A 15,006-nucleotide genomic window follows, 5' to 3' on the forward strand; every position below is an offset into this window, starting at 1 on the left:
GCCTCTATAATGGAACTGTTTTATCTACTAACGTAAATTGCACAGAAAATACTTTCATACTCTGTTTTTCACTCTCATACTCAATAGAATATGACGCAATGAACAGAAAAAAACCCACAAACTAAGAAGTCATTGCAATCTTCTTGAGAGAAAAAAACATGTTCTAATGATGGCATTATAACATGACAACGTTTGAAAGTGCTGCAGAATTCTTTTATGCTTACATATCTTGAACGTCCACACACATCTCAAAAAACATTGTCTTGTAGAATGCAAAGTTCGTCAGTAAAAATCACACAAAATCTGAAAATTACCACTCACAAACTGCACTGTCTTGTGCATAGAGATATTTACAGTTCAGTGATACAAAGAAGAAACTTACGTGTTCTTTCATGCTAAACAAAAAAAGCAAGTTTTCTGCTAGCTGAAATCAGCATATCTGCAGCAAAACCACTGAAGTTATGTCAGTGTATACCATTCACATGCTGACGACTTGTGCACCAGCATGTACCTTGCATCACAGAAACCACAGGCAACATTAACTTAAACAGTTAAGGCTTTCTAACAATTTGTTATGAGATTCTGGTTTAGCATTCAGTTTTAACCAGCTCGGGTAGAAGTCTCCCTAGTGGGAGTTCATGTGTATTCTGTATTTCATGTTCCCACAGATGATCTTATTTTCCTTTTGGTTAGAAAGTTTTAGCCAGAACAAAAACACTCAGCATTAAATCAAAGGAAAAATAAATTATCCTGCCCAAGTTATTGATTAGCTTGTAAAGTAGTTTACTAAACGTAATGCTGCCATACCGAAAAAATATGAACTTGAAAAATATACTTAGGAAGTCACCCTGGCTGCAGTTTGGGGACAGGTTTTTCAGTTAGCAAACTAAATTTCCCCTTCGGCATGATACCAAGTCACACTTTTTCTGCAGCAGCTAAGAAGTTGAGCTATGAGCAAAGAAGGAAAATGAAGTCAGAGAAAGAAAGGTACTACAACTGAGAAAGCTGCATGGCATTCTAAAATATTAGGACCAAAACATGCTTCTACAATGGATATACCACTTTGGGATACTGACCAAACCATGCAAACAGAACCCTGCAGCTTTTAGCGGACATCATCTGTTCTTGTGACCCACATTTCTTATGTGTGAAAGTCAGAAAAATGACCTAAATTCACAGAAACACTGGATTTGAAAGGTGCTATGTTCAGAGAACATATGCTTTAAAATACTAATTGTTCCAAAAATAATAAGGCCATAGGGGTTTCAAGCTTGGCACTGAAAATTAATGGATGCATTCATTAATGTATACAAAATTCCTCAGTGTGAGTAAGAGCAACATAAAAGCAATGTGGAAAAAACCCCATAGGCAGAAACACCTTTTCCATATTCAGGGCAGAATCTGGATAAAGCACTTCAAATAGAGCTAGGGGGTCAAAAGAGGAAGATGAAAGAAAACACCAAATAGTTACTAATTCTCTGGTCCTGCATCAGGGAAAAGAAAATGAGATCATGCCCATAAAGACTGTCTGAGAAAATAAGAAAGCAGAGGAGCAAACTACAGTTTCACATACATAAAATATAGTCATCCCTTTTAAGGCACACATTGAAACAGTGCTCATTTGGAAATCTGCCCTCCAGTAGTGCAGAAGAGGGTGCAATTCTTCCCAGGGTTGCAACAAGTCAGTGAACTGTTTCTATAGGAACCTGCAACTGTCACTGGTCATGTTTTCCCTTTCCAATTCAGCCTGTAGCAAACTCTCTGAAACAAGGCATACACATGTCATTGGGTTGTTCATAAATCAGAATTATTTGCTCTACCATGCCAGGGCTGATAACGATCATCCCTTTGCATTCTTCTGCATATTTCTGCCATTCCAGTTCTTCCCACTGAAGCATGTTGGCAATCTCCTCTTCAGGCACCAGAGCTTTATTGCATCGTAACAAGTAGAGAAGAATCTGATGCATTGAGAGTACTTCTTTTCCTCCATCTTAAAAACATAAATAAATAAAACAGATTTCAGATATCCACTTAAAGCATAAGCAAAAGAGAAAACATGAAAGACATAAAAGATTTGGATGAAAATGCAAAATGTTTAAGTGACTTGACAAATAAGAAGGTAAATGTTTTACTGATAAATACTGCACATGTGTAAACACTTTGCTAAACTGGAAGCAATAACAGTAATGGTAGCAAGAGTTTCATCATATGGTAAAGCTGAAGCTTCTAACTCGCCTGAAAAAGTAGGCAGAACAATCAGTTCCATTGTCCAGTTACATCTTCCTTTTTGCACTTTTATCATTCTTTTTACAATGGTAGTTAGAAAGCCATCAGGAATTTACCCAGCTTTTTTAAAGAAAATTCAAAATTTTACAGGATACTTCTGGATGAATGTAGCAAGTTATCCTTGCATGTTAAACTCATCTGTAGTGCTTACATGCTGTACCTGCAATAATGAAGACTAAAGAGTCTCATGCTGTCTTCTGTCACTAAATGAATCAAGGGCATGTGAAAACTGCTGAACACTTCCAAGACCCCAGAAAACATGCACAGCAAAGGCTGCTTGTAACAAAGGAAGACAGTAGAATAAACGTCTGACTAGCTCCAGTTAGCCAGTTACAGATGTGAAAATGCAAACAGGAAAGACGAGTGACAGACCTGACAGACCACCACTCAGAAGACACTGACTATTCAAATTCAACATGCCTGCTCATATAAGTAAAAAGTAAAAAACCATGTTACTACAGTGCTTTAATTTTGACGCACATCTCTCTGACCCCCTCCTTCAACAACAGGGTGTTAATCTGTAGGTATGGAGGCACCTTCATGTTTCATCCCCACAGAGAAAAAAACACTGATTTCCCTTCCCCAGGGAGCAGGAGCAATCTGATCCTGCCACTGAGTACATTCTCTCTATCACGACACACACACACAAAAAAAAAAATGGAGAAAAAACAGAAGTAAAGCCTTAGAGCAATATGGAGGATGATGCCACAGCACAAGAATTATCTCAGGCACACAGAAAACAAACCTCACTGGAAACAGAAAATACTTCTAAATAGCTACAGGAGCAGATTTTTAAACTTGCAAAGTTGTCCTTCAAGTTAAAGGGAGACTTGGTTTACAAGACTTTTGTCTTTGTCACCAACTAGATTATACTATTACGCATGAGGTGCCCCACGTCCAACAATCACTAAAAATAAAGTATAGCCTTACTCACTGAAGACTGTGCACAGGAAGGGTACAGGTTGCTACAGATAGCTGTGCTAAACTGTAGTTAAGAGACCTGACCTTTCCTGGGTCAGAACATGGGACCTCAGATGTTTTCTTCTAGTCTTTGACTCTCTTAATCATAGAATCTTTGGGTTGAATGGAACCTTTTAAGGTCATCTAGCCCAACCCCCCTTCAAGTAGACCACATTGCTCAGAGCCCCATCCAACCTGACCTGGAATGTTTCCAGGGATGGGGCATCTACCACCTCTTAATGTATTTATCATCCGTGAATAGAATACAGCAACTATTCCACATGCTATGCATCTCTGGCACTCAGTAAACCCAGTATGATTAGCTCAAAGCTCAGAGCTACGCCAAGGCCTGTCTCTAAGTAATCCACAGAGAAAAGCTGACATCCCAAACTTCATTTTGTAAACCATGTTAGAAAAATAAGAAAGAAAGAAAAGTAGAGGGGATGCGAAATCAGCAATTCATTTCTATCTTTAAAGAGACAGTTGATGGATGTGTGGAGATCTGTTACACCAATATGTCTTCTTTGATTAGACATAGGTAGATAATGTTCTGTAAACATACCAGAAGGAAATAGATTCCCACACTCTGGAAATTAAAAAACTCCAAGAATATCTCAAAAAAATAATCAATGCAAAATGCAAACTTGATTAAAAAAAAATCTGTCATAAAGATGCTAAATGGCAACTATATATGCAGAAATATCAGGAAAAAGACAATTTTATAAAGAGTTAGATGGCTGGGAACCTTAAAGCTGAAGCACACAGGAATACGTATTATAGAGACTTAGCTCTCCCTATCAGTAAACAATCCAAAAGCACAAAAAGAGCTGACTTCTAAACCAAAATAAAACAAATCAGAATATAAAAACCCCAAACTAACAGGAAAACACCCTCAAGCTACACAAACCAGGCAGGTCAAACTTGTTCTCATTTTGCGATGAGGTCAAGTTAATCAGCCACATGTGGCTTGATGGCTTATTTTGTAAATTGCTTCAGCAGAACCAAATCAATGTTTGCTAGCAAGCCTCAGAGCTCTGCTTCTGATTGAATAGTGTTGTGTATCCAGGAAGGAACAACAATTAGAAATATAGTCATCTAGTCATCAGTGCTCTCCACAGTAATGAGCCAAAACTCATTTAGCTACAGCTATAATTAATATCCCAACTAAGTTTCAAAGCCCAGAGCAGAGAGCACCTCGAGGCCACAGCCCTCTTGATGAAGATTGTTCCACTGTTCATCTGCACCCTCAGTCCAGCAGCTGAAACGCATCCTTCTGTCCACACAACCTTTCCGGAGCAATCACTGGCACGACCTCAGCAGGACACATTTTCAATGGAGCCATGACATTGGTATCAACTGAAAGTCTGTCCTAGCATCTTAGGATGTGTTAAATGCCTGTGTAAGCTGTTCACTCAAAATGAGCATAATGCTCCACACTGAAGCTTGTCCTTGGCTGGCAGGTTGGAGTTGAATTGCATTGGAATGGTGTTTTTTGTCTTTCACCGTTTGCTGCAAGGTCTAAGCTTACATTAAGATAAAGAAAGAAACAATCAGAACAACATGTGTTCAGGCGTGCCAATCATGATGACCCTCAAGCCTGCACATCAAGATTTTTAAATACAATTACACTGTATCCTGAAGGGCAGAGGGGACATGAAATTCAGTTTCACACGTGAGATTAGGTAATAGCACTCCTCAAACAGCACAGCTCCATCGCAGGGCAGGACAAGGATTACCCAACACCACCTTGAAATCACAACAGAGGCAAAAGCTGGAAGTGAAACTTGGCCTGCCCATCTGAATCCCAGTTCTGAGTAAACCATCCACATTGCCAGCAAGCACTAAAGACTTCAGATGAAAGCACCAGATCTGTATACTGACTGAATCATTTGACTTGCAGTAAGGTTTTTTTGTGGTTTTTTTTTCTGGGTGGTGGGGGTTTTTTGTTTGTTTTTTATATCTGATTTCCTTAAAGCTACACAATACAAACATTACCTGGAAGAAATCTCACAAATCGTGGCATGAAGTGAAATCTGGGGCAGCAAATAGAATCATTTTCAAGTGAAGGACCTGAAATATGAAAAAAATAAGAAAATTTATGAAAAGCAACATATTTGCAAAAAAAAGAAAAAAGAAGGCAACCCGGCCACAGATTAAATCAATGAACAGTTATTACATTTGATAGGGCCTACATTTCAATCAGAAAAGTAACAAAATGCACAGCAGAGAGGAACAGAGTATCAACTTCTAGTGAAAGCTTTCACATGGACAATTTCAAAGCAAGCTACACTAACTTAAAAATAAGAAGAGTCTAACAAAAACACAGTAGTTTAAAATAAAACAGTGATACAAAAAACCCTGGTTTATATAATTAATTCACTTAAGCCTTATAGACACAAGCACTAATTTATTAGTCCTTCCCAATTAGTGGGGTGTTTTTTGGCTACAATAACAAAGATACCAAGAAAATTTTCATGAGGCTATTTTGTGGGTTTTTATTTCCTATTTCATCATACAAAGCTTTACATGAAAATAAAAAAAAAACCAGTAAGTACTCGGTGGTACTACCAGAACCAGTGACATGAAAGACAACATTGACATCAGAATACATTTAGTATCAAACCAAAGAAGGCTACACAAAAATGTATCAAACCTGCATGCTCCTCTGTTTAACTGCAATAAGTTCAGAGTGCATCTCCATAGACAGTCAAGACACCAAAACACACCTACAGATTCTGAAATGAAATTCCTTTGATATTCTCAGTTTTCTTTTAGACCAAGGGAAAGATCATCCCTGAAATCCTCCTTTGTCACAGTCTCCACAGAAACATATATTTTCATGTTGTCGTGTCAAAAACATTCAGATATAATAATATGTTATCCTTCTACGGCTGTCTGTCTGACACTGCTTTGTAAGTTGACAGTAGAGAAATACTATATGAGTAACTTCTTTGTTATCTTATAAAAACAGAGAGAATAGTTTACCAGACACCTTGGCTTTCAAAATACCATGCACACTATATTGTGCAATATTAAGCATACAATATATTTTTTGATAATTATTGTTTGATTAAAAGGAACAGTTTTGGATTAAGGAAGAAATTCAGTTTTTCTGTGAGAACACAGTGCCAAGTTTGTGCATTTTAATTGCTATAGCCCACACTAATGAACTCTAATATATTTCATCTTCTTGAAGAACAAAGTGGAATTTTGTTCCTCTCATGTAAAACAGAATTTGACTTCGTTCTTTTGAGGTCCCTCTCCACTTTTTTCTTTTTAAACCAAAGAACGTAACAAAACAGAGTCCTATTTACAAAAGCTGCAATTAATTGGGTTTTGTGTATGGTTTTTTTTTCCCCCTAAATAAAAGTTACCTTTAAGATTCCAGTCATAGAGCTCCAAAATATCTTTGAATAGATATGAAGAGAACAGCTCAAGACCTCTCACACAAAAATTCTGGGGAAAGAAAAACATAAACCAGGATTATAATTATGTAATACTCTAATATAAATAATGCCACTCACATATAGTTAAATAAAACAATGAAAAACCCAGTGCCTTCATATTTGCCAAGTGCTAGACACTGGGCTTTGGAAACAGTATTGATATATCTGCAATCATCTACTGTAACATAGCGAAGGGGTCTCTTCAGAAAGCATTGTCAAGAAAGCATTATAATGAAGACTCTTTATTCAATGTTCAAAACAATATTATAGGCAGAAATTATGAATCTGTTCTAATTTGCCATGCTTTAAAACCCTTTCCCCTGAGTAAGCTAAGGAGATGACATATTTCTGAGATGGATCCTTTTCATAATTCACTTTGTCCTGCACGCTCATATTAGAAGTTTATAAATCACCATCTGTGGTATCATTATCACTTCCATAGCAACATATCAGCACAACACAAATTGAGGAATTATGACCTCAAGAGCCAACAGGAAAGGAGAGAAGAAAAAAGAAAAAAAAAAGAAAAACAAAGAAAAAGAATGAGATTCTTCTCATCAAGTGGGGAAGCAATCCCTCCAAAGCAAAGAGTTTTCATTCAGAAATGAAAGAACTTAAAAAGCTTTCCTTAACAAACAAAATCAGGCCAGGTTGATATAAACTGTACATGTATGATGCTGGCAATAAATTTCTAACCCAACACCACACTCTCTTTCGCAATAAAGCATTAGTAAAGATGGTCTGCAAATAATGCTGTAGCCAATTGCTGTAGCCATTTGACCAGGAGTCCAAAAAAATGTCCAATCCTTACTTTGCTTGGTGGCCATTTGTTGTTTTAAAACAAGATTTGGAGACAACACAGCAGATTCACTAACAAGAAATTAATTGCTTTGATCACATTAATCTTGCTGAGGAATTTCAAGGCTCTTGCATATATTTACATGCTGTTGAGCAACAAAAAAGAGAGATAAGTAGACAGAAAAATGTAAATATATCACGAAATTAAACACTGATCCTATCTTTGTAGTTAATATGCAGGGGTGTTTTTGCACCTAAACATGCTGTTCCACTGCAGCAACTTACTTCATAAACTGGCTTCACTAGGGATCAATTTGTAATAAAAAAACCAAAAACCAGATTATGAACTGAATGTGCTTTGTTTGTATCCACAGGAAATTTGTTTTGGCAACAGCTTGTATTAAATACTGATAAGCAATCTTCAGAGCTTCAAACACATGATTAAGTTTCAGCTCTGCCATTGCTTATGTGGTCCTGGCAAACAAGTACCTCCATATGCCTTATTTTTGTCATCCGTAAGAGAAGGATAATGCATAACTCAGCTCACAGATAAGAGTACCTGACATATATTGTATACAATTTAAAATGAAAAGAAGTTATGGACATAAGCACTTCTTACTATTTGATTTTAATATATGATAGCCTAAGTAGATGGATTTATGCTCACACCTGTGAGTGCAAGGTCCTTTTCAGCCATTCATTCAGAACACAGCCTGCCTCTTAGAGACTTCATAAGATGGGATTTGGAAGAGTTTAATCCATTAAGCATATCAACAACTCATAACCCACTCTGACTTTTTGACTAATTATCCTTCTTACCTCAGGCATCATCTCCTCAATGAAATGAATTGTATAGTCAATGTTAAATCTGATTACTTTACACAGAGGAATCTGGAAGGAAAATAGAAATTCAGCATGAAAAACTATACAGCATCAAATGTATAGTTAATACAATTTTGTATGCAAAGGTATTACTGTGTGCTGAAAAGGGCACTTACTAAAACAGCTGCTCTGGGGGATCATGCAAAGACAGGAACACAAGCACATGCAAGAGAAGTAACAATTCTAACCTTCACCTCTGTAATAACATGGGGCTGACAGGAGTAATGGTAAAGGAAGATTAAATAATGCCATCTACTGGAGATGAAATTTTGTTTAGAAGAAAAAGCAAAGCTCAGTAAACGTGTATCTTGTCTCACTTGTATATTTGGAAATGAATTTATTGTTGGTGACACAACATGTCAGACTGATACAGTGACCTAAAGGCAAGGTGTTTTTAGCACAGTGCCAATTCTGTTAGCTATACTGTCTTAAAATATGGCTTTAAGTCATAGCAACACAACGTAAGAACTTCAGGATAAATTTATAAGTTTACACTGATTTCATCCAATAAATATTCTCAGAAGTTCACGCAACTAAGCAGCAAGACAAACATCTAATTCCTTTTTTTCACCTTGAAAAAAGGTTCCTTTGTTTGTGAAACTTATGGACTGCTAAACGTGTGTTTTTTTAAATGGAATTTTTTAAAGCAAAAAAGCTAAACTTCTAAGACTACAGAAATGCCTAATCCTACCCTACACATCTATAGCTCTTAGCAAGTTTTACTGTTTGCTGGCCTTGGAAGCATAAAAGAATTTTAGAACAATTCAATGGTCTATGAATGCAAGGCAACCCAAGGTTATTTTGCATTGATAAGCACACAAATAAATACCTGAACGGTGCTAGGGTTGCACTGAAATCAATGGGACTTAGCACAGGTGCAATATTTTGCTTGCATCTTCTTGCAGCCCACTGTCAAACATTTGACTATTTTGTCTACAAAAATCTGTTGCTATCTGCATGATAGACTAAGGAGCTACATCAAACAATGAAACAAAAAATTTCATTGCCTACAATTTGATACAATATTAAATGTGAATACAAAAAAACCCCAAATCTTTGAAGTCAAATGTCCCATTTAGAATCTGAGGAGAGGAAAACCTGTCACATTTAAATCAGCAAGGCTTTTTTTTTAAATAAATAAAAATACAGGGAGTGTTTGCTTACTTTGTAATACAGAAGTTCAATCAGGAATGAATATTCGGATTCAGAAACTCAGTAGCCTGGAGTATTTTAATTTGTACTGAATAGAAAGTGAATGCCTTAGAGAAGTGACCCCAAGCAAAATCTCCATGAATTAAGAGTTCCACGTACACAAGCAAATATGTAGCAAAGGAACACGTGGTTGGTACTACAGGAGTGTTTTGATAGTTGTATTAAGAAAATTATAATTTCTCTTATGACTGTACTAACCATGTTCCCTAATATCTGACCTGCTCAATTATTACTGAGTAATAAGATTTCTAACAGTGTGCAAAACTAAAACTTCAAATTACAGAAATTCGGTTCATTTAAAGATGTTGGTGTTCACATCTCTATTTTTGCTACCCTTCGCCACCTCCCGTTTATCAAATATATTACAAAAGGTGTCTCAAACAGCAGTTTTTATGTTGCAAAAAATCATCTCAAGACAGCAAGAGAGTCCTTCCAAAGGGCTTTGTGCCTGTTTGTAACAGGAACTGACAATACAGTGTTGCTTTCTATTCAACTCTGTGAAAAAATAATCAGTACTGGTAGATGAAAAGCTGTATACATAAGCAGGCAATGTGCACCCGCAGCCCAGAAGGCCAATGGTATCCTGGGCTCTATCAAAAGCAGCGTGGCCAGCAGGTCGAGGGAGGTGATTCTGCCCCTCTGCTCCGCTCTAGTAAGACCCCACCTGGAGTCCTGCATCCAGCTCTGGAGCCCTCAGCACAGGTAAGACATGGACCTGTTGGAACGGGTCCAGAGGAGGGCCACCAAAATGATCAGAGGGATGGAACACCTCTTCTCTGAGGACAGGCTGAGAGAGTTGGGGTTGCTCAGTCTGGAGAAGAGAAGGCTCCAGGGAGACCTTACTGCAGCCTTTCAGTACTTAAAGGGGGCTTATGAGAAAGATGGGGACAGACATTTTAGCAGGGCCTGTAGTGACAGGACAAAGGGTAATGGTTTTAAACTAAAAGAACGCAGATACAGACTAGATATAATAGATTTTTGACAATAAGGGTGGTGAAACACTGGCACAGGTTGCCCAGAGAGGGGTTAGATGCCCCATTCCTGGAAACATTCCAGGTCAGGTTGGACGGGGCTCTGAGCAACCCGATCTAGTTGAAGATGTCCCTGCTCATTGCAGGGGGATTGGACCAGATGACCTTTAAAGGTTCCTTCCAAGCTAAGGATTCTATGATTCTATGATTTGCTGCTGATCACTTCTCCCATTTGGAATGAGAAAAAACATATGCACTTTACAGTAAGAGTAAGCTCAATGTCTTCACTAACTACTGATGTTGGACAAGAAGAGTCTTCCTTGTTCTCTATATAGAAAAGATTTCAATAACTCTCTGACTTCCTGTCATGCAGCAGAAAAATTACAAAAATTACAAAGACAAGGTGGTCTCGTTATCCTTTCAATGGGAGTAAAACAAAACTGTTCCTGTTGGAACTCAGCTTATATTGGAAAAGTAGGGCAGTCAGGTACCAGTCGTGTCCTTTTCTTGTTATATTTGCTTTCAAAACATAAAATGAATTGCCTTTAAATACCTATAACTTGTAATAAAAATCATAACTTGCCTAGTGTCTGAAGAAGCTGAACAGATGTTAGAAAGTAGTGAATAAGTCTAGGTAAGTTTTTAGAAGAGAGAAATCCCTTTATAGTGGATCTCTGAAAAAGTCCATTTGTCACTTCAAAGGAAAAACTTTTTTTGTTATTGTTGCTTTTTTTTTAAACTTTTCCAACTTAACAATCCTCCTCATCCAATTTAAATCCAATTAACACTTTTAACAAGTTATTCCATGGCTTATTGCACTTACAAATTGTGAAACATGTCAAAACATTACTTTGATGCACACACACACACTGTCTCAGTCACAGTTTGAAGACAATGCTTACCACAATTAGTCAAGACAAAACCTGAGATTCATTTGCACAAATGTCTTCCCCCTGTCCCCAACACTGGTAAGATGTTTGTAACATACATGTGTCATTGTTTTAGACAAGTTCTACTTCAGGACAGAAACAGTTTACCTTCCAAACAAATCCTACGTAGGCAGTAATGAACATACTTACGTTTGTTAGTGGGGCATGTGCAAACATTGAGAACCCTTCAAAGATATATTCATGGTCATCATACTCGATAACAGTAGGTCTATCTGTCTAAAAAAAGCAAACAAAACCACCGTGGAATAAGCAAGAAGTACTATTTCCATCACTGAAAACAAAATTAGAGTCTTAGTTAGAATTATTTATAAAGTACTTACTAAGAAGTTTGTGGGAGGCGAGACAGTAATTCGATAGTGGTATAGTCTTCCAGCATTGTTGGTCATGGGGCGACATGGTTTAATGGGCTTAAAGAAAGGGATAAGTACAATTATGTGCAGAGTCAAGGCAAATTTAGATTAAAAGAGAGAATAAAGCATTTCTAATAGCCACGAAATATGTACTAGGAAAAATTAAATAAAAGCACATAGTCATAATCAAGCATTCTGTGAAGAGGGAAAGTGTTGCTTTATCTACATTTTCACTTTCAGAAATATTTTTGAAGCTATTCAAAAGGAAAAAAAGGGGAAAAACATTGCTGTAATTTCTTCATTTTCAATTTGACTCTCCATCTTTCTTACACACAGCAGTTAGTCGTTTACGTACCAGACTAATTTCCGCTTCTATGTAAATTTGTTTCATGAAACTGATTTTAAAAGCTCACAAAAAGGAATGTGGACCTCACATGAGAAGATCTCAAAGTATATTATCAAGATAGACAGGTATCAGCTCATCTGCTTGGGGCAAATCTGGGACCTGAAGAGAAGGGATTAGTGTATCACCACAGAGGCAGCCCTAGTAACCCTGCTCTATCCGCCAGGTGGTAATGCCTGCTGGCGAGGTCCAAAGGCAGTCAGCCCTCTGTGCACTCTGATGCAACACCAAACGCCTGGGATTCATGTTTTCTTCCAGCTTGTTCTGAAGAAGCCCAGCTTAAGACCTAAAACTCCTCAGCAGCCAGAAAAAAAAACGTTTCTCATATGTCCTACATCCAATTTGCTGCAGTTCAGAGGCTGCCACCAGCCTGTTCAGAATACATCTGTCTGCATGTTAAAAAAAAAAAACAAAAAAAACCACTGCAGCCCATCCAATAGGTAGGGTAATTACTCTGCCTGTTCAGCCTCAAATTAAGCTTCTTACTGCTGCAACAAGATAGTTACAAACCAGATAGTTTAAAGCTAGGCAGGTTTATCTACAGGACACTGTAAAAACTAGTAAATCCTAGGAGATTTTCTGAAACCTCAAATTGCCAGCTGGCTTTGCTCCAGGGAGCAGCTGCCTTCATGCAGCAAGTTTTACATACCAGTTTTCTTCTGCTAAAATTTTCCCCCTCTTTCTCTGCAAGGAAAGCACTAGAGACAATGAGGGGAGGAACTGATCCTGAACTGGGGCGATTTATGGCAAGCTTCATACCAAAGCCATTTTTCTGAAATGGAATAACTCACAAAAACATTCATAAATCCTTAACAGCACAGAAATAAAAGAATGTTTCAGTAAATACATGTAAATCATGTATTGAAAAATGAAATTATTCAACAAAAATTACAAATGTAAATTGTAAAACCTACATATTAACATTCTCAAATCCTTTTACAATAACAGTTTTTTAGAATGAAAAAGCTTGAGGTGGTCCAACTTCTGTTGGATCAGAAACAACACTGATCACGAAGCATGTTGTGTACAGATGAGTACTTCTAAGGAAAATAACCAAAGACTATTTCAACAACATTTCTCAAAAGAAAGGCACTACCATTCTAAACTGTGTTTCAGGAAGCTGATGGAGTAATTTTTTCTAATCACATATTCATAAAGAACTTAATAAACTGTTTGACAGTTTGCAGTGTACACATGCTCTAGTGCTAAGGCAAGAACACGTCCTGACAAGCTTCCTGCTCCTGTCAGGAGCAGAATAACTGATTTACTTACTTGTGAAGTAGTCCCTTCACAAAGAGGGCCCTCATAATATACTCATCCACTTGAAAATGGTAGATCTTTGACCACAAGTTCTTTTTATTAATGTAATTGTTTGTGAAAAAAAAGTTTTCCATAGTTTTCAGCTGGATTTTATTACCAGTATTGCATTTTAATCTGAGGTTACAGAACTAATTGATTTAACATTGCACAGGAGTTTTTACTCAGCCTGTAAATCATGGGAAAAAAACCTCAAATCAACCCAAGTATGAGTTTGCAGCAGCAAGTTTGTATTCATAATTGCAATTCTTAGAATTACTTACCTCTTCGCCAGGATAAATGCCATGTCTTATTCCCGTTCGTCGGGCTTTAGCACTGCACTTGCACAAAGGTCCATCATTCATCTGTCAAAAACAAAATAGGATTCTGTTTTTGTTGAAAAATGGTTTTGGAAAAGTATATTGGTTTTAATGCTTAGAGTGCTGATGCTTCTAAAAGCCTGTCATGCTTAGATTAAGTGGATGTTCTTAAGCCAATAAAACTGAAAACAGTATAGACTAATGCAAGAAAACTGCACAATAGCATTAGAACTTCAGAAGCACAAGATGGAAAAACGCTCTCAGCAGAATTGTGCCACTCTACTATCATATACATCTTTTCCATTTCTTACACACACAAATTCCACACTGCCTAAAATGAAATTCAGGCGATAAAAATGCACATGCCAATATTTACATGCTGAAATCTCCACGTTCAAACAGTTCCACTCAGTTCACTGACTGAAATCCTATCCCCGATTAACCCCTCTGCCATGTGGCAAGGCACATACCCGAAGTATGCAAAGCAGACCATTTGAAGATTTTAACTTGGTACTTTAAAGAACTAATGGGAACACTTCAAACCCATCCCGTGAACAGATGAGTTACTGCAGCCTTTCAAATACTTAAAGGGGGCTTATAAGAAAGATGGGGACAGACATTTTAGCAGGGCCTGTAGTGATAGGACAAAGGGTAATGGTTTTAAACTAAAAGAGCGCAGATACAGACTAGATATAATGATAAGAGATTTTTGACAATGAGGGTCAAAACAGTGAGTGGTGAAACACTGGCACAGGTTGCCCAGAGAGGCGGTAGATGTCCCATCCCTGGAAACATTCAAGGTCAGGTTGAACGGGGCTCTAGCTGGGGGCTCTAGACCTGATCTAGTTGAAGATGTCCCTGCTCATGGCAGGGGGATTGGGCTAGGTGACCTTTAAAGGTCCCTTCCAAGCTAAGGATTCTATGATTCACCATACAATACATAAAATGTGAAGATACCTCAGGAAGCAAGAACCACCAAACCACTGTTCATGTAGTCTTCAGACAGTTGGGAGAGGAACGCAGCTTTTTAGTTTTGATGCTAATACTCTCGAATGTTCATCTCAGTTTAATTTATTCAGACTGCCACAGTGCATACATGCAAAGGAACATAAGTAGGGAACTTCCCTACTCC

The 15,006-nt window shown here is 37.6% G+C and overlaps 1 protein-coding gene across 1 annotated transcript in view; it reads right to left on the minus strand.

Moving 5' to 3' along the window:
• DROSHA (drosha ribonuclease III) overlaps positions 1-15,006 on the minus strand; it is a gene marked incomplete at both ends in the record, with an annotated part of 70,304 nt that overhangs the window by 43,944 nt on the left and 11,354 nt on the right. The window contains 7 exons of the mRNA XM_081996688.1: positions 1,821-1,990; positions 5,242-5,316; positions 6,621-6,702; positions 8,310-8,381; positions 11,635-11,721; positions 11,826-11,912; positions 13,839-13,919. Of these exons, the coding sequence (XP_081852814.1) occupies positions 1,821-1,990; positions 5,242-5,316; positions 6,621-6,702; positions 8,310-8,381; positions 11,635-11,721; positions 11,826-11,912; positions 13,839-13,919 (654 nt within the window). The remainder of the gene's footprint in view (positions 1-1,820; positions 1,991-5,241; positions 5,317-6,620; positions 6,703-8,309; positions 8,382-11,634; positions 11,722-11,825; positions 11,913-13,838; positions 13,920-15,006) is intronic.

Source organism: Phaethon aethereus (assembly GCF_964289735.1).
Source record: "Phaethon aethereus genome assembly, chromosome: 2".
Taxonomy (NCBI): domain Eukaryota; kingdom Metazoa; phylum Chordata; class Aves; order Phaethontiformes; family Phaethontidae; genus Phaethon; species Phaethon aethereus.